General features: G+C 39.8%; 1 protein-coding gene and 1 pseudogene across 1 annotated transcript in view; both read right to left on the bottom strand.

Annotated features, from left to right (window-relative positions):
* Nucleotides 1-18,531, bottom strand: part of LOC138044505 (uncharacterized) — a 26,497-nt gene extending 7,966 nt beyond the window's left edge. Inside the window, exons 1-3 of the mRNA XM_068891007.1 lie at nt 18,191-18,531; nt 18,016-18,106; nt 8,174-8,213 (exon numbers count right to left, since the gene is read on the bottom strand). Of these exons, the coding sequence (XP_068747108.1) occupies nt 8,174-8,213; nt 18,016-18,106; nt 18,191-18,509 (450 nt within the window). The 5' untranslated portion in view covers nt 18,510-18,531. The remainder of the gene's footprint in view (nt 1-8,173; nt 8,214-18,015; nt 18,107-18,190) is intronic.
* On the bottom strand, nt 13,920-16,921 carry LOC138044771 (uncharacterized; annotated as a pseudogene).
* Nucleotides 18,532-19,840: the final 1,309 nt, after the last annotated feature.

The raw sequence follows: 19,840 nt of genomic DNA, 5'->3' as shown, positions 1-19,840 counted from the left end.
TTGACAGAAATAGAAATCAATTGACCGAAGATCAGATGTCGGATGTAACACTTGACAAGGTACGTAGAGAAGCGTCTGAAAAGGCTCCACAAGAAATTGACAGCTACTTCATTCAAAATGGAATTTTGAAGCATCGGAAATTCCTCGAAGCCGAACACCATGGAACGAGGTATGTTGACAGAATAGTCGTACTAGAATTGCACAGGAATGAGATCCTTGGGGTTGGTCACACGGTCCCTTTGTGTGGTCACATGGGTAAAGAAAAAACCCTGGATCGCATTGCCGCCCATTTTTTTGGCCAGGTTTATCGCACGATGTGCGGAAATATTGTGCTACATGCCCTCATAGCATTTCTGCCATGGGCCTCGAGTTTAGGCTTGACAGTTAAACCTTCGATGACAATCTCAGGTTTGGGAGAAATAGACTGTGCAGAGTTTTCAGTCTTTCCATAGTTCAAGACTATCTTGTTGCTAACACACCATGACTTTATGTCCTTTACACAAGCCTCAAGACCAAAGGTTCCTGTCTCATGCTGTTGCTTGTCAATAATGATATAAAGTTGAGTGTCGTCTACGTACATCATGGTCTGGTACAGAGTCTAGTGGACATGGTTCTGATAGCTTGCCACCAATGCTGATACGCTGGGTGCGATTTTAAAGGAACGATTTACACCACGAGATCACATTTCCACAAAGAAACCAAACCACATCCCCAGAAGTTAAAAAAATAAACAGTGATCAGTGGTATCGGAAGCTGAGGAAAAATCAAGAAGTATCAGCAATGCCTCATTAACAACATCGACAGCTCTAAGAGATCGTTGTGTACCCGGAGTAGGGCCGTTTCAGTGCTGTGATAGCGGCGATAGGCTGATTGCAGTACACGGTGTAGGTAATTCGAGTGAAGATTGGACAGAGGTTGAGGGAGTACGGCGCATTCGAGAACCTTGGATACAAATGGGAGCCTGATTAGATACAGGCCTGTAGTTGCCAAGGGCGTTCGGGTCGAGATTAGGCTTCTTGATGATTGGTGTGACCAGGGCAGACTTAAAAACATCAGGAATATATCCAGACGCTAATGAACTGTTGATGATCTCCAAGATGGTTGGGAGCAGACCATCACTGCATTCTTTAAGGAAAGTAGTAGGTATAGGATCGAGGGTGCAGGATTTAGAAGGAGAGGTAACAATGATAGAACGAATTTTATCAGACTTTAACAAAGTAAACTCAGTCAATCGTTCAGGGCAATCCAATTCAGGAGGATGGGTTAAAAGCCCAGAATTAGTAGTTGAAGAAGAGTTCCTAAGTTTATCAACTTTGGTCTTGAAATAGTTGGCAAAAGTAGATGGAAGAACATTTTTGTCGATGTTTGTAGGAAGGATCTGAGGCCTCTTACCATTAACCAGCTTGTCGACTTCCTCAAACATAGCTTTCTGATCAAGGGTTTCAGCTTGTTATTGTGATAAGAAGTTTTAGCGTCAGTGAGGAGACGATGATATACAGCAAAATGATCGCGATATGACTGACGATCAACTTCTAGGACGGTAGAGTGCCATTTGCATTCCAGACGGCCCCAGGGAGCGTGAGGAGGAAGGGTAACATAACAACTACGCTGAGGAGCATTTAAGTCCAAAAGATCACGAAGAACGGTAAGATACTGAAGAACTGGTTCAGGCATAGGATTAGTCACCAAAGATGCAAAAGCTATTGATTCTTTGAAATCATCAATTTAATGCTACGTAGATTACGATGGTTCACGAGTACCGGTAAAGAGATAGAAGTCACGAAGGGGAAGTATAATGACAGGAAAGTAAAGGATACTGAGCACGGGAAGAGGTACAGATAACAGGAAAGAAAGAACTGACAAAAGGGGGGTGCTTGTCGATGAGAGAGAAGCTTTAAGGAGGAGAGGTAGTGTATAGTGTTGATGACAAGGAGGCAGACATGAAAGATGATAGTGATAAGGGGGATGAATATAATTGCTATGTGATTGTGTCGACGATGGCAAATATGATAATGAAGATCATGCAAATAATGATTATGAGGATGATGATGACTTTGAGTATGATGATGATCATGACGTTGAGTATGATGATGATGATGCTGATGGCGTTGTTGATGATGATGATGATGATGATGATGCTGATAATGTTGATTACAATGATGACGCGGATAATGGCAATGATAAGAATGATGATGATGCGGATGATACTGTCGATGACAATGATGATGATGATGATGATGATGATGCTAATGATGATGATCGTTTCCACAAATTCCTTGAAAACCGTAACATCCACCTCTACAAACAAAGTCTATGGTCGAGTCTCATTTTGAATTCAAATTTTCGTAAATTCCACGAGAACCGCACAGTCCTATCCTTGGTATAGAAATTTCCACACAGTGTCCCTTGCAGGTGCTGTTGATTTTGTTGGTTGGATTATATCATGAACAAAACTCTTCCTGTGCTTGTGGATTTTAAGGATTGTGCGGATTTTTCGGAATGAGAATGGTTGACTATGTCAGATTTTTCTAAAATCTCATTCGCTCAAAATTTGTCAATTATGCCCATCTTGCTGCTTATTGTAGTCTCATTGGGATTGCTCGAATAAGGCATAGATAGCCTGGTTAACTATTTAGCTCAACTTGTTGTGCCTTCTTATACTCATTTTCACGTCCATTGGATATCATTTGAGCGAGGAGAAGTGTTAAGATATGTTCGTTGGGGTTATCTCGTTCCCACATCAATATTCAATTGAAACTTTGCGCATGTATCCTGGTCCGCCTATAAAAGCAAAATACTCTGAAAAGGCCAAATCAGTTTGAAGATGATGCGAAGAGCAAACTATCCTTGCCGGCAACTTAACAGCGAGAAAATTAGGGTGCAAGTTTGTGTTATTTGAGCCCGATAATTGTCGATAAATGCAGCGTAGTAAGCGCTAAGTGTGTTTGCAATATAGACGATGGTTTGCAAAAGGCATGGAACGAGGTGTGTAAGACAAGAGACGCTTGTGACAAAGCATTGCAAGGTTAGTTTTTCGTGAAACTCTCGCTAACTATCTACCGAACGTCAATTACTTGAAAAACATTTTTTTTTCAAACCTTGCAGGAGGAAAAGGCATAGCCTTCTTCTTTAGCGCTATGAGTACACAAGGACCGAAGAAAGGTACGAAGAATAAAGGCAAAACTGATGAAGAAAGTGTGCTGAAAGCGATAGCGAGCCTTTTTCAGAAACCCAGGTCTCCTGTACATCAAGTCAGACGTGGATTTCACATCAGATCGTTAAGCTACTGGATAGCACTCACAACACCTAATGGTGCCCCTGCTAATCCGATAACGGTTCACCGTGTGCTACTGAAATGTGGAGTTGATGCAATTGCAAGTCAGGTGTGTCTCGCTTATGGACGTTTTGAAAGTTAATGTAATTCCTCGTACATACGTGTCCCTTGAGAGAACCGATGAGGAGCATAGAACTGGTTATAAAAGGGGCGATTGATGAAATTCGCATTAGCTCTGAAGCAATTCAATGCAACGAGAGTCAACCATTGGAGAGGTTTTTTTTTTCTTTTCTTCGTTTGCTCATCTTGAATCTGGAAATCAACGTTTACTTACCCGCGACTTCGGATTTTAAGTGTGTTTCTTGGCGCTTTAAGAAAAATCAGTTCGGGTTTTGTGCGTTACCTGCTTCAACTTGCCTATTTTCCAATGCTTCTTTTTCTTCCAGGCATTGAAAATAAAAACGAAGGAACAATAAATCTTGGACACCTTGCTAATTGTTCAGAATCAAACAATGTATCATTAACGCGAATTAGTATATATACTCACTCTGTGATCTTGGTGTTTCAAGCAATCTGATTGGTTCGCTATCTCGGAGTAATTGAGCATTATTCACTCCCCACGGAGTGAATAATGCTTGATCCAAACAAAACAAAATGGCTGGCGTAAACTCGCCAGCATTTATGAATCGGAAATACTGAGAATACAAGATGATGCTGTGCTACAAAAGACAAAGAAGGCCACAAAGTTTGGCCTAAAAGTTTTCAAAGGTAAGAGAAGAGTTCATACTTTTGCCAACCAGTATTTGATTTCGTTTTTCCAGATAATTATTGCTGAAAATTAAGCAATCATTACGCCAAAAATTTGTTTCACTCGGAGTAATTCTCTCTTGTAGGCTTGGTCGCCCACCAAAACGAATTTGAATTTCTTAGTGAAATCGAGGAATTAAAAAAATGTTACAGAAAGTTCCACATGGTTGAAAGGAAACAAGACGGGTCATTTTACAACAAACTAACGCTCACCTCAATTAGAGCCAAGTACCATTTCATGTGGATCCTTTACCAACTGCACTTTCAATTTCCATTTCAAATGAACCTTAAAAACTTTGATCGAACGGTGAAAATGTTTTAACAAGCAGACGTTCGATTTAGATTGCTGATTTAAATGGTGATAAATGACCATTTTGATGTTTGTGACGAGGATTTTAACGAAGGTTATTTAGATTTGCCATGTTTGTTTAAAACAATTATTATTTTCAATCTCGGTTAAAAGTTGCAGAATATTTACCTCGCCGCTTTGCGGCTCCGTAAATATTCTACCACTATACACCTCGATTTCAAAGAAAAATTGTTAAATATCCGATTTATTCAAATTATTCGCCCAGGCCTGCCTAAACTCGCCAAGATAGCTAGTCATAAAGACCAGAGAATATTTTTCAAAGCATACACAAAATCAGAAAAAAATAAAACTATGGAGGGGAAATTGGGACAAAAATGTCATTGAATCGAGTTTCATGCCATTGGACCATTAACGCCATCCCATTGAATCAAACGTCATTCTATCGGAAATATTGTTCATATGTCATTGGATTGGACTTCATGCCATTGAATCGTACGTTATTCTATCGGATCATATACTTCATGTCATTGGATCGGACGTAATTCATACGTAATTCTATTGGATTACGTTCTTCATTTCATTAGGTCGGACTTCATGTCATTGCAACACATCATTCTTTCAAAAAACCACATTGACGTGTTATTGAATCTAAATTCATGTCATTGGATCGTTGACCATTCAATTGAACTAAGCGCGTCATGCCATTGGATCGAACTTCATGTCATTGAATCAGAAACGTCATTCGATCGGGCCAGCGGCCCCCTGAAGAAAGGTATTTTTTCCAATTTGACACCCACCCGCCAGGATTGTCCGTTCTAGGGGGCTTCACGGTACTCCGTCGATCCCCTGGAATTTCCATGATTTTTACTACCTGTGCCCCACTACCCCTTTGAAATTCCATATCCAAAAATAACAAGACTCAAGTCAGTTATTTTAATCTCCTAGGTAATAAAATTTAGCCGCACTATGGTTTTAAAGACGCAAGTCGGCATATTTTTTCACAAACATTTGTAAACCTTGAGTTGGTTACACGACGTACGCTATTTTATCGTACATTATTTATGGGGACATTTACTAGGTCAGTATCAAAGCTGCCGTGTAATGAAAGATTAAGGCTCGGAGATTTCATTTTCCACAAAAAAGCTGTAAAATTCCACAAGTACTCTCCATGTCATGTTAAAAAGTGAGTTTGAACTAACAACTCAATGAGAAGCGCTTCGCCCCCAAATGGCATCGCAGATGAATTTTTCTTTATCCAAAAGAAGTTTTCATACGAGAACCTAAGAAAGTACAGAAAACTATTAACTACACTTCTTAAGGCAAGTTTTTGTTGAGCACCACCGCCGCTTTCTCCGGACACGCCGCCGGGAAAAAAATGCCATTTTAATTAAATTTTACATTTTACTTCATAAAAAGGAAAGATTTTTATTGTTTCACTTCCCCTTTCGAACTTTCTGCCAACCGAACACAACGTCTGAAGGCGCGCGCGCGTGTCCATGACGCGTCCAAATATTGTAGCTAGAAATATGTGATAACGCTTGTCAGTGTGTGAGCGCAATGAGTATTCGAGAAAAGATTCGTCAGTTCCTGAAAAGAAAAGGAACTTAAAGTAGTGAGGAATCTTCCAGTAAAAAGAGATGCTAATGTGGAAGCGAAGGTGAGATATTTACTTTATATTTTATATTTATATTTTATATTTTATTTTACTACGGAGGCCATTTTTTCACAAGCTGCTCAAGCCGTGCATGTTTATAATTTCATTATATCATTAGAACTAGCCAATCATGTGCCTCTCTAAAAATAGCTGTGTAGTTGAACTATGCGACCGGGAAATTTGAACACAAAAACAAGTGATTCTGAAATTCATTTATTTGGGATACAAACGCTTTCATTGAAAAAAGTTCAAACAATTTTGATTGTAAACAATATGTTCTGTGGTATAAAGTTATCTTTGTGTTTTAGTGGAGGTTGCCTTTTAAGAACCTTTATTTCCACAACTTGGGTGCATCAGCGAGGAATGTTCTATCACCAAGTTTGACCAAAGTCTTGATATTCGGGTGTTGAGGTTGCAGGAATAACTAACTGTTCGATCAGAGAAGGCCAGCTTTGCAATTACAACATCACATATGTACTTAGGAGCGCGTCCATGAATAGCTTTAATTGTGAGTAGAACAAGAGGCTGCAGGTAGCCTATGCATGTTCTGGACTTCTTTTGAGTCATGTCCGGCTTGAAGGTTACGAAGTGATGGCGTCTCCTAGTCAAGTAATAGAGTGTACCAAAGATATTTGGATACAGTCAAACTCGCTCAAGAAATATGTGATTCAAATTCGTGTTTGCAGAACTTCTCTTTCTCCCAGCGTGTTCGCTTAAAATTAAACCTTTTTAATCTCAGAAACGGAAACTTATTTTATCTGATTTCATAAAATGTCTTAAATCAGTGACTTCCTTAAGGCAATCACGACAGCTTCGGTCACAGTAGTAGAATTTAAATGCAAACTGTTTAATAATTCAAATGTTCTATTAACTTAGTGCTGTCAATACTAGTGCTAACAAGGTAAAAATTAATATGCCGTTAATGAGCGTTATTCTGTGAACTGAAACACAACTTGCGCGGTAACAATGTAAGGGTAACAGAATGAACAAGTCTGTAAAATGAAAAAAAAAAAAAAACGCCGTAGGAGCAGAGAGGAAAGAGCAAAGACATGTCACGTAGAAAGACCAAAGACCATGACATATGGATAAGGTAATGCTGGACAATCTTCAAACCAGTCCCACACTAAAGTCCAACGGGATAAGGAAAGCGAAACAAACGAGGTGGAGAAAGAGAAAGACAACGAAAACGGAAAAGGAAATTTAATAGATTGCAAGAGAGAGAAAAAGGAGTTCGAAAGAGGTTAAAAGAAGAAGAAGGAATTAAGTTTAAAATATGAAGAAGATGAAGATGGAAATAGAGACAGATCAAGATAAAGATTAAAATGACCTAACATTCAGTAGCCCTTACTCTACATGTATATTTTCGTGCAAAGTCACTCCCTTCTTACTTGTCGAGTTCTTTTGTCAGATTGAACTGCATCTGGCAGTCTTACCTCTACAAATGTTTCCGTCCCCGGCGTATCCGAGCTTGCAAGTGCATTGGTAGGAGCCAAGAGTGTTGTTGCATGTAGCATTTACATGACACACAGGTGAAGAAACAGTACATTCATGTCAGAGGGTTTTTCTCCGGGTACTCCAGGTTCCTCCCTCAAGAAAGTCGACTCCATTTGGCTTTGGTGCTGTGTTCTAAGATCATGTATGAGGCGTGTTCTACCGGGGCCGAGCGTCTAGGCGGCAGCACACAGCTTCTTCGGTCCGACCAGTGACTGCGCGAAAGGACGCCGATTAGCAAGCCAGATATAGTAGCTACTGTGGGTTTGTAACCCCTGTGTATTCTAACTCCGGTTGGCTATTAGCTGCTATTGTGCTGACCAAGCCTCGAAAAACGCATTTCGGACTGACTGTAGCCTTTACTCTATATTTTCGTGCAACGTTTCTCCCTGTTTAGTTTTCAAAAATGCTATTTTGTTTGAACTGCATCTACATGGTGGTCTTTAAATTACCTCTGCAAGTTTTACCGTCCCCAGCGTATCCGGGCTTGCAAGTGCACCGGTAGGACCCAAGGGTGTTGTTGCATGTAGCATTTACATGACACACATGATTTGATTTGATTGATTTCAGGTGAAGAAGCAGTGCATTCATCAACATAAAGAAACAACTTAAAATACAATAAAAAACGTTCTCTGGCTAAAAATTTTGAAAAAGAATATAAGCTTTCGGCTGTCGATCTACAGCCTTCCACGGATAAAACGTTAAATGTAAATTAGTGAAATATATACAGAAAAGGCGAGATAAAAATGATAAAAAGAACAGAGTAAAGGTATGAAAAATGGTGGCTATTGTTTAAAAAGAATTTTATACTGATTAGGAATCGGCTTAAAGTTATTGTCAGCATGCTTGGTAGAAGAGGTGTGCCAGGCCTCTAGAGTTTTCCTAACACGAAAAGAGCCTTTGTCGATAACTCGAGAATGATTGAAATCAATGCGATGACCGAAAGACCACGCATGTTTCGCAATGTTTGACCCATTAGCACATGTTTTTACATTCCTAACGTGTTCTTTCTTGCGGGTTTCAAAGCAACGGCCAGTTTCACCTATATAACACCAATCACAATCGGCACAGGGTATTTTATAAACCACGTTGGGTTGGTGTTCAATAGCTGGTCTGAATTTAGGAGAAAGGAATTCTTGTTGTAAAGTCTTGAGGGGCTTATTTACAACTCGGATATCGTGTCTTCGAAGAATTCTTGTTAGAGGTTGCGTAACACCATTGATAAAAGGAAGGACAGCAAAACCGTTAGGGTTCTCTTAAGGCGCAAGCCATTGAAAAAACATGCCAACCAATTCTTCAGGTGAAGGGATGGCATGTGTGGGTGGTTTGGAAAATTTCTGCTTTAAGATATTGGAAATAACAAAGGAGGGATAGTTGTTGGCTCGTAGAGCATCAAAGACGTGATTGATTTCGGTATTTTTCCCTTGCGGTGTACTTGGGAGTTTAATTGCGCGGTGTAGGAGGGTCTCAGCTGTGCTGATCTTGTGGCGTTTGTCGTGGTGAGAAGAAAAGTCTAAATATCTGTCCGTGTGAGTTGCTTTGCGGTAAACATCAATAGTGATCGTGTTATCCTTGTGAGAAACCAAAGTATCCAAGAAGGCGATCTGTTGGTCAGATTCCTCTTCAATAGTGAATGAGATGTGTGGATCGATGGAATTAAGTGTAGTATGAAAAGAGTTAACAGCATCTCTTTTGATGATGCAGAAGCTATCATCCACGTAGCGTTTCCATACTTTAGGTTGTACTTCAGACGTGTTAATGGCCATTTCTTCGATCGCTTCCATGCACAAGTTCGCCACCACAGGGCTGACGGGGCTACCCATCGCGCAACCATGGATCTGTTTGTATATCTTATCATCATAAATAAAGTAATTGTTAGATAAGATAAATTCCAACAGAGAAATGATTTCATTACTGCCTAAGCTCGTGCGTGAAGGAAGTGAGTTGTCCTTAAGTAGTTTGTTGCTTATGTAATCACAGGCTTTGTCTACAGGAATAGCTGTAAATAGTGATATCACGTCGAAGGATAGCATAACGTCGTCATCCTGGATGTCAACGTTGGAGATTTCTTCAGCAAACTTGGCAGAGTTAGGAACAGAGAAACCATTACTGTTTTGTAAAGGTGACAAGATGTCGGTAAGAAACTTGGAAGTATTGTAGAGAGCTGAGCCAATGAATGAAACAATGGGTCTAACAGGGTTTCCTTGTTTGTGGTGTTTGATTGATCCACGAATGGCTGGTGGTATGGCATCAGTGGAGTGGAGTTTGCGGTAAGTGGAATCACTGATCTTATAATGATTCTTCAGGACGAGAAGCCTTTTGTTGAGTTCACGTTCAATCCTCTTGAAGGGGGATTTGAGGACTAGTTCATAGGTGTTACGATCACTAAGTAGAGAGTCCATTTTACTGTCGTAATCACTTTTATCCAGGACAACAAAACAGTTTCCTTTATCAGCCTTCATTAAAATCCTGGTCTCATCTTTTTTTAAATCTTGAAGGGCCCTCTTTTAGACCCATTGTTTGATCCATTGGCTCAGCTCTCTACAATACTTCCAAGTTTCTTACCGACATCTTGTCACCTTTACAAAACAGTAATGGTTTCTCTGTTCCTAACTCTGCCAAGTTTGCTGAAGAAATCTCCAACGTTGACATCCAGGATGACGACGTTATGCTATCCTTCGACGTGATATCACTATTTACAGCTATTCCTGTAGACAAAGCCTGTGATTACATAAGCAACAAACTACTTAAGGACAACTCACTTCCTTCACGCACGAGCTTAGGCAGTAATGAAATCATTTCTCTGTTGGAATTTATCTTATCTAACAATTACTTTATTTATGATGATAAGATATACAAACAGATCCATGGTTGCGCGATGGGTAGCCCCGTCAGCCCTGTGGTGGCGAACTTGTGCATGGAAGCGATCGAAGAAATGGCCATTAACACGTCTGAAGTACAACCTAAAGTATGGAAACGCTACGTGGATGATAGCTTCTGCATCATCAAAAGAGATGCTGTTAACTCTTTTCATACTACACTTAATTCCATCGATCCACACATCTCATTCACTATTGAAGAGGAATCTGACCAACAGATCGCCTTCTTGGATACTTTGGTTTCTCACAAGGATAACACGATCACTATTGATGTTTACCGCAAAGCAACTCACACGGACAGATATTTAGACTTTTCTTCTCACCACGACAAACGCCACAAGATCAGCACAGCTGAGACCCTCCTACACCGCGCAATTAAACTCCCAAGTACACCGCAAGGGAAAAATACCGAAATCAATCACGTCTTTGATGCTCTACGAGCCAACAACTATCCCTCCTTTGTTATTTCCAATATCTTAAAGCAGAAATTTTCCAAACCACCCACACATGCCATCCCTTTACCTGAAGAATTGGTTGGCATGTTTTTTGAATGGTTTGCGCCTAAAGAGAACCCTAACGGTTTTGCTGTCCTTCCTTTTATCAATGGTGTTACGCAACCTCTAACAAGAATTCTTCGAAGACACGTAAAAAAAAAAAAAATGTAAATGCTTTCTTTATAGTGGAAGTACACTTAGCTATCAAGCTAGTTTACAGGTACTCCACTGTTAACAAGGTGAAAGTAACAATTGGCAAACTTAACAGAAACATATTAAGAACCCCAACTGGCGGGAGGCAACCAGTTGGCTATTTACAAAGCATGGTAGAGTTGAATCCGGGACAACCGGAAACAAATCCAAACCAGAGGTTATAACGGGATTTGAACCCGGAGCAGCCGCGTGCAAACCCAACGCCCTAACCACTGGACCATACTGCCTCCTTACGATATCCGAGTTGTAAATAAGCCCCTCAAGACTTTACAACAAGAATTCCTTTCTCCTAAATTCAGACCAGCTATTGAACACCAACCCAACGTGGTTTATAAAATACCCTGTGCCGATTGTGATTGGTGTTATATAGGTGAAACTGGCCGTTGCTTTGAAACCCGCAAGAAAGAACACGTTAGGAATGTAAAAACATGTGCTAATGGGTCAAACATTGCGAAACATGCGTGGTCTTTCGGTCATCGCATTGATTTCAATCATTCTCGAGTTATCGACAAAGGCTCTTTTCGTGTTAGGAAAACTCTAGAGGTCTGGCACACCTCTTCTACCAAGCATGCTGACAATAACTTTAAGCCGATTCCTAATCAGTATAAAATTCTTTTTAAACAATAGCCACCATTTTTCATACCTTTACTCTGTTCTTTTTATCATTTTTATCTCGCCTTTTCTGTATGTATTTCACTAATTTACATTCAACGTTTTATCTGTGGAAGGCTGTAGATCGACAGCCGAAAGCTTATATTCTTTTTCAAAATTTTTAGCCAGAGAACGTTTTTTATTGTATTTTAATATGCCTAATCCTGGCTGCGCTTCAATTTTTAATCATAAAGAAACAACTATAGTCGCGATTATCATGCGATTAATCTCCAATCACCCCCCCCCCCCTCCCCCACTGAGTTTTGCTTTACGTCAAACAGAATTATAAAACGGAAGCGTTAAGAAAGAGGTTCAATGGATTACACGAAAAGAAGGGGTACGAAAGTGGTTAAAAGAAGAAAACGTAATTGAGTTAAAGGATGAAGAAGATGCTGATGGAAACATAGTCAGACAAAGATATAGGTAATTAAAATGACGTAATATTCAAAATCGTTGACTGTCGGCTTTACTTTATATTTTCATGCAAAGTCACTCCCTTCTTCTTTGTCGAAAATGTTTCATTGTCAGATTGAACTGAATCTGGTGGTCTTACCTCTGCAAGTTTTTCCGTCCCAAGCGTATCCAGGCTTGCAAGTGCACTGGTAGGAACCAAGGGTGTTGTTGCATGTAGCATTTACATGGCACACAGATGAAGAAGCAGTGCATTCATCAACATCTACAACATAAAGGAACAACTTTAACCGCGATCAACATGCGATCAATGTCAAAACCCGACTCAATGAGTTTTGCTTTAAGTCCAACAGGATCATAAAACGAAAGTGAAACGAAAGAGGTGGAGAAAGGAAAAGAAAAGCGGAAAGTGCAATAGATTGCAGGAGAAAAAGGAGTTTGATAGAAATTAAAAGGAGAAAAAGGAATTAATTAATTAATTAATTAATTTACTCTTTTTCATCATTAAAAAGGTGAAGAAGATGAAAACTGAAATAGAGTCAGATAACGATAAAGGTCATTAAAATGACATAATCTACAAAATCGTTAACTGTAGCCCTTACTTTACATTTTCGTGAAAGTTACCCCCTTCTTATTTGTCGAAAATTTTTTTCAGATTGAACTGCATCTGGTAGTCTTACCTCTGCACGTTTCTCCGTCCCCAGAGTATCCGGGCTTGCAAATGCACTGGTAGGAACCAAGAGTGTTGTTGCATGTAGCATTTACATGACACACAGGTGAAGAAGCAGTGCATTCATCAACATCTACAACATATAGGAACAAATACATAAAATGATGGAAAGGTGTAACTCGCCCGTGGGAAGGATAGAATACAAGTTGCTTGGCAACGGGCGAAAGGACAACTGAATGCAGGATTCGAACCTACGACCTCTGCAACACCGTTTGGGTGCATTAAGCTACTAGAACTCTTGGAGAGCTGGTCCTGAATGGACAATGTGTCTCGCTTGGTCTACAGGCTCTACAAAGTCATACGCCTCAATGTTTACAAGATATAGTTGTAAAACAAAAAATCATGTCTGCATTTGTATGACTTTCTAGAGCCTGCTGACCAAGCGAGACACATTATCAATTCAGGACCTAGACGAAGGACCCAGCTTCCCAGGAATTCTGCAGCTGGTAGCACAATGGGTAGAGCATCCGACCGGTGTTACGGAGGACGTAGGTTCGAATCCTGATTAAGACACACACTTTTCAATTGCCCTTTTGCGCGTTGCCAAGCAACTTGTATCCTGGAAAGGAACAACTTTAAAGCGCAATTAATGTGCGGTCGATCTCCATTTCCGTGCAACAGGATAAGCGAAAAAAAAAAAACGGGTGGAGAAATAAGAAGGAAAAAGTGAAAGATAAAGAAAAGCGGCATCCAATGGATTACAGGAGCAGAAGGAGTACCGCGAAACAAAGGAATTAAGTTAAAAGGATGAAGAAGATGAAGAAGGAAATATGGTCAGACAAAGATAAACGTTATAGAAGCAGATAAGAGTGAGGAAAGACAGTGAGAGGGACTCCGAAATGAACAATACGATGAGGATTAAGATGAAAATACGAATGAAAACGAAGATGGGGTTCGAGATGTAGATGGAGGCAAATATCATTGTAGACATAGTTAAATCATCAAGTTTTTTGAAAGGGATTTCACTATAAAAGTTAACGTTAAAAAACAACGACGTTTCGACCGTTCGACGGTCATTTTCAAGTTGAACAGTAAAAGTTTTGAATGCGCTAAAATATATGTAACCGATTACAAAAATGCTAATAAGATACTGACCAAAACTCTAAAATATTTACATAGAAACAATACACACACACAAAAGAACAAAAAATTGCCGCATGAAGAAACGCTAAGTAAATAACTTCGCGCGTATCGAGTCACTCTGTTTGTTCAGATTTGGTTTAAGTTTGCGAATAAAAAGCATTTCAAAAATCAAGCAGTCAAGTTTACTCTGACATTTCTTTAAAATCTCAAAGTTGTTTCCAATGGAATCCGGATCCCCTCCATGCTCGTCCTTTACGTGGTAGCCGATTGTTGATCGCTTATGTTCCTCCACACGTTGATGTAGGTGTCGACTCGTGAAGCCGACATAGTCTTTATCACACAGACCACACTTGTAATAATAAACAACGTTTTGTTGGTTTACAATTGGAGGTTTGTGTTCCTTCGGCTTCAAATTTCCTTTGATCTTTCTGCTTACATAAACAGGCTAGACGACGGCATTAATCTTTCGACTAAGATCGCTGAGTTGGTGTCTTACCACATTTATCACATTTCTGGTCTTTGAACGATAGCACAATTCTGATGGGGGCATCTTGTTCATCGGGTACTTGCTGTTTAGAACACATATTCTCAGTAACTCTCATTTCCATAAAATTTCTGATGGTGTTCTCTATGAGGGTTTCAGGATAATGCAGGCGAGCAAAAACCATTTTGAGACGTTCGCATTCTTGATGGAAAAACTGCCAATTCGATGAGAGTTTGAAAGCACGGTTTAACATTGTCTTCAGTAGAGAATGTTTATACTTGACGTCAACATGGCTTTGATAATGCAATAAAAGCCCAGTATCGGTTGGTTTCACGTAGACCTTCGTCTCTAATCGTGGACCATTTCTGATGATCACCATGCCAAGAAAGGGAAGCTTGCTGTTGTCTTCGAGTTCCATTGTGAAGCTGAGTGAGGGGTGTATTCCATTCAGTGTTAACAAGAATTCAGAGGCAGATGAAACATCACTCAAGTGTATTAAGGCTTGACCAATCTAATTATTATGCATATTTTTATTTGAAGTAAAGCGTTTGTCCAATGTCTATGAAACTTAGCAGAAAGTTTTTTATCGGTGCTGTTATTGATTCGCCAAAATATTTTGTATCGCATTTTGGTCACGTGACCCTAAAACAACTTATAACGTTTATATCCTTTATTCAAAAATGGGGAACATTTATACTTCAAAATTTTGAAAACGTTTGGCATTAACACGTTTAGTACAACTGTGCCTATCGAATGCCGCCTTTTAATGTGGTACTCCGTATTTACCTTTTAAGATATTTGGATGTTTATCATGTCACGTGACCTATTTTCCTCAATTGTTCATTGCTCTTAACATGTGGACATGATTAAAAGGCGGCATGACAAAGCCCTTAGAAGGGGTCATCGAATAATCAAGAAACAAGATTGATATAATGTAGCTGAATGTTCCCCATTTTTGAGTAAAAAATATAACTGTTATAAGTTGATTTCGGGTCACGTGACAAGAATGTGGTACGGGATATTTTGGAAAAGTTATAACAATACCGATAACTAACTGCCTGCCAAGTTTCATAGGTCCGGGACAAATGCCTTCCCTTCAAATACAAATATGCATAATAATTAGGCTGGTCAAGCCTTAATACACTTGAGCAGGCATTTTGCTGAGAGTGTCGTCGACATATCGCTTGTAGAAAGCAGGCATCTTGTTTTGGTTTTTCAATTTTTCTTCAATATGGCACATAAACGTATTTGCCATTAGTGGTCCGAGGGGAGAGCCCATGGCAACCCCATCCACCTGCTCATACAAGTTTCCTTCGTATTGGAAAAGCTGGTTTTTCGTAGCAATCTCTAACAGCTCTATAAGGTTAGTTTTTGTGATGTTAAGGTCATATTCTTTGTTGAACCAATTGTCTTTGAAAGCTTTCTCCACTAGGAGTTTGATTGTTTCATCCACAGGTACGTTTGTGAAAAGAGAGGAAACATCATATGACACTAAAATGTCCTGTTTATCGATTTTCATCCCCTGAAGGTCATCAGCAAATGAGAAGATGTCATTAATGCTTTGGTCGTTGACGGACAAAGGTTTTAGCTTTTCGTCAAGCCACTTAGCAAGCTTGTAATTGTAGGTTCCTGTCGCTGACAGGATCGGACGGACCGCTAGTTTCGTCTTGTGCGTCTTTGGTAAACCATAAAGGTGTGCAAGTCTGGAACCCTTTTATATCAGTGAGTCAGCTATGGGTTGCGGAAGAATTTTCTTCACGATAGAGGAGAATTCCTTCTCCTTTTTAAGTAGCGGGTGATAATGCTTCGGAGGTCTTCCCTTTGCCTTTGGTCTTTCGAGGCTGATGGGTATGAATTTAGTTTCATCGCTAATAGATGATTCCTTCAGTAGGCTGACATACTCTGTTTTGTCTAAGATCACAACTCCCGAACCCTTATCCGGTCGTGTAATTACGATGTCGTCTCTCTTCTTTAACTGACCTATCGCTCTTAACTTTGATTTTGGTGGTGTCGGGCCCTTCCTCTTCATGTAGTTAAGGGCAATAGAACGTAGCGTTGCAGCTGCTAATTCCTTGATCTCCTCGCTTAGTTTTGGTTCTAGTTTCCAATATGCTTTCTCAAAGGTTGCTTTTATCTCCATTGGTGAAACTGGCTGTGGGAGAGCGAAGTCCAGACCACGGCATAAGGCAAGCTTCTGAAAGAAGGACAGCCGATATGAAGATAGATTCTTGATATATTCGTTAATATCAGTGTTCTTGTTGAGAAGCTTCGAGATCTTTTTGGTGTGACCATTCATCAACTGAAGATATTGCTCTTTACGGAGAGTGACGATCGTTCTCAAAATGCAGGCAGGCAAAACCATCAGAAATTTTATGGAAATGAGAGTTACTGAGAATATGTGTTCTAAACAGCAAGTACCCGATGAACAAGATGCCCCCATCAGAATTGTGCTACCGTTCAAAGACCAGAAATGTGATAAATGTGGTAAGACACCAACTCAGCGATCTTAGTCGAAAGATTAATGCCGTCGTCTAGCCTGTTTATGTAAGCAGAAAGATCAAAGGAAATTTGAAGCCGAAGGAACACAAACCTCCAATTGTAAACCAACAAAACGTTGTTTATTATTACAAGTGTGGTCTGTGTGATAAAGACTATGTCGGCTTCACGAGTCGACACCTACATCAACGTGTGGAGGAACATAAGCGATCAACAATCGGCTACCACGTAAAGGACGAGCATGGAGGGGATCCGGATTCCATTGGAAACAACTTTGAGATTTTAAAGAAATGTCAGAGTAAACTTGACTGCTTGATTTTTGAAATGCTTTTTATTCGCAAACTTAAACCAAATCTGAACAAACAGAGTGACTCGATACGCGCGAAGTTATTTACTTAGCGTTTCTTCATGCGGCAATTTTTTGTTCTTTTGTGTGTGTGTATTGTTTCTATGTAAATATTTTAGAGTTTTGGTCAGTATCTTATTAGCATTTTTGTAATCGGTTACATATATTTTAGCGCATTCAAAACTTTTACTGTTCAACTTGAAAATGACCGTCGAACGGTCGAAACGTCGTTGTTTTTTAACGTTAACTTTTCTAGTGAAAGACATAGTTAATAGAGGGGAATGGTTTGGGAGCTCGGCAAACATCAAAGGAGCAAACAAAGATGGCAAGATTTAGGTTGGAAAGTCCACGACCGTGCACAATCTTTTGTTTTGCGCTCATACACTATGCATGAATTACGTAACCAACACGTTTCTATTGGCTAGTTCCTCAGTACGGAGTAAACAACTATTGTGTTTTGTGCACGGTCAAGGCGAAAAAAGAGAACAAAAACCTACAACAAAGAAATTTGTAGGGTTTCATAACTACTCCCCTCTATCAACTATGTTGTAGATGAATATTCTGACATGGGGATAAAAGATGGAGATGAAGAAGGAGACGGAGAAAAATATAAAAGAAAAATGAAGTTATTTTTACCTTCGGTTTTCATATCGCAAAATGCAAGTACTGGAATCCCTGGTTTTATTGAAGACATCCAGTATTTGCCGTTGGGTGATCTTCCTTCACTCATCTTAATTTCCTTGCAGGACTCGGCTGCTAGTTCAGAGATGGAGCCTAGTGGAACTGAGATTGAGAAACTAGTATTAGTTCTTTATCTTTGTTTTAGCAGTCTTTTCCATGCAACAAATCTTGTTGAATTCTACTTACCGCTGTGTACGTATTTTCTGAAGTAATATCTGTCTGCGTTAGGAATAAAATCCTCAGGTCTGGCTTCCTTGGTGCGATCACTAAATTCGCACATATGGAGAGACATCACAAAGTTGAAGCTTTGGCAACGATCATCTTTGAGGCAGGCCGAAAGGCAATGAAGTCCAATATTGGCCATCATTGTTTGATAGATGTGTCCTTGCAACATCCATCCCAAGATGGACTCCTCAGATCCAAATGCAGGGCACTGCTGAGTCTCCGTTTTGTTGATAAGTTGACAAATGACAACAAAAATCGAGAACACGAACAGGATTTTCATGTCTTCGGCGACAATCGCTGCATAACTTCTCCACATGTCTAAAAAGAAATTCAAAGTATTTGCCTAGATTGAAACTTGATCTCTTTACTCCCTATGAATTCTTTAAATCCATTTCACGCCCCCCTTTTGCTAATATTTTGATAGTATATTCATCTAAATTTTGTGGCTTTGCAGATTTACTTACAAACTTTCTCGAAAACCACCCCTTCGGCCAGCTATGAAAGGCATAGAATTGCGATACAGAAAAGAAAATTATAGTATAACAGAAGTAGGCACGCTAGGTAAAGGTAAAGATAAAGTCACTCTGTTTAACGTCGGTAGTTCCTTCAGCTACGAAACTGGTATCAATGGAAGCCGACGGTTCGCCTTTTACCACCCTCCCCCTCTCAGTACTCCATTTTACGGATATTTAAAGCTATATCTACATGGATCAGAGGAAAGCCGAAACAGACGATGAAGTCACCAAGAATGGAACTGGGACCTCGTGCTCCGAAAGCCGTGCACTAACCAACTGAGCTACACCTGCTCCTCTGATTGGTCAATTTCCCATATACTATTTACCCATTGGTGAATGTTTATGACACGGACACGTGCGCCGGCAAAAAAGTGCTTTTTCCTCAAAATACAATAATGACCGACTAGTTTGTCGCCGAAAAAGCTGAGATTTCTTCGTAGCCGAGTTATGAAAGAAGACTTTTACTCGAAAGTGGGTGCTTTACCCAACCCACTGGTTATTTCGATGTGCAAGCCTAAGCCCAAGCCAGCTCGACGACTTAGTGAGCGAGGGGAATTCAAGTTAAGAAGAAGAAAGGCTTTCCCAAACTGTCATATTATGTTTTCGTTGCGGTTGAGTGTGTAAATAATTATTGAGTGATACTTGTACTTGGCTTGCTAAGCTCTCAACTGGCTGCTATAGCCTCGTGCAACTCTTCCGCTTCTTTCGTGGTTAGCAACCTCCCGCGTGCAACTAACTCGACAGTAAACGTTGAACCGTTTGCTATTTGTTAAGTTCTTAATGATTAGACTCCACATTACTTATCCTTACACCTTTTGAAATTTCCTGATATTGTTAAACTGAATACATGTATGCTCTTTTATGATTATTTTCACCATGAAAAGTTTCCTAATATACCTGTTTCATTGGTGTCTGAGCTACATAATTACAATACCCGCAGTGCATCATCCAATCAAATCTTCATACCTTCGTTTCGAACTAACCTTAGAAGATTTTGCGCCAGCATTATTGGATGTTTCTTTTGGAATAATATCCCGGATTTCATTAGGGACAAACCATCTAAAAAATTATTTAGAAAAGCACTTTTGCGCTGGTA

The sequence above is a fragment of the Montipora capricornis genome, chromosome 4 (genome assembly GCF_036669925.1).
Source record: "Montipora capricornis isolate CH-2021 chromosome 4, ASM3666992v2, whole genome shotgun sequence".
Lineage (NCBI taxonomy): Eukaryota > Metazoa > Cnidaria > Anthozoa > Scleractinia > Acroporidae > Montipora > Montipora capricornis.
The sequence above is the reverse complement of the archived record's forward strand: the minus strand, read 5'-3'. Positions and strand labels throughout refer to the sequence as shown.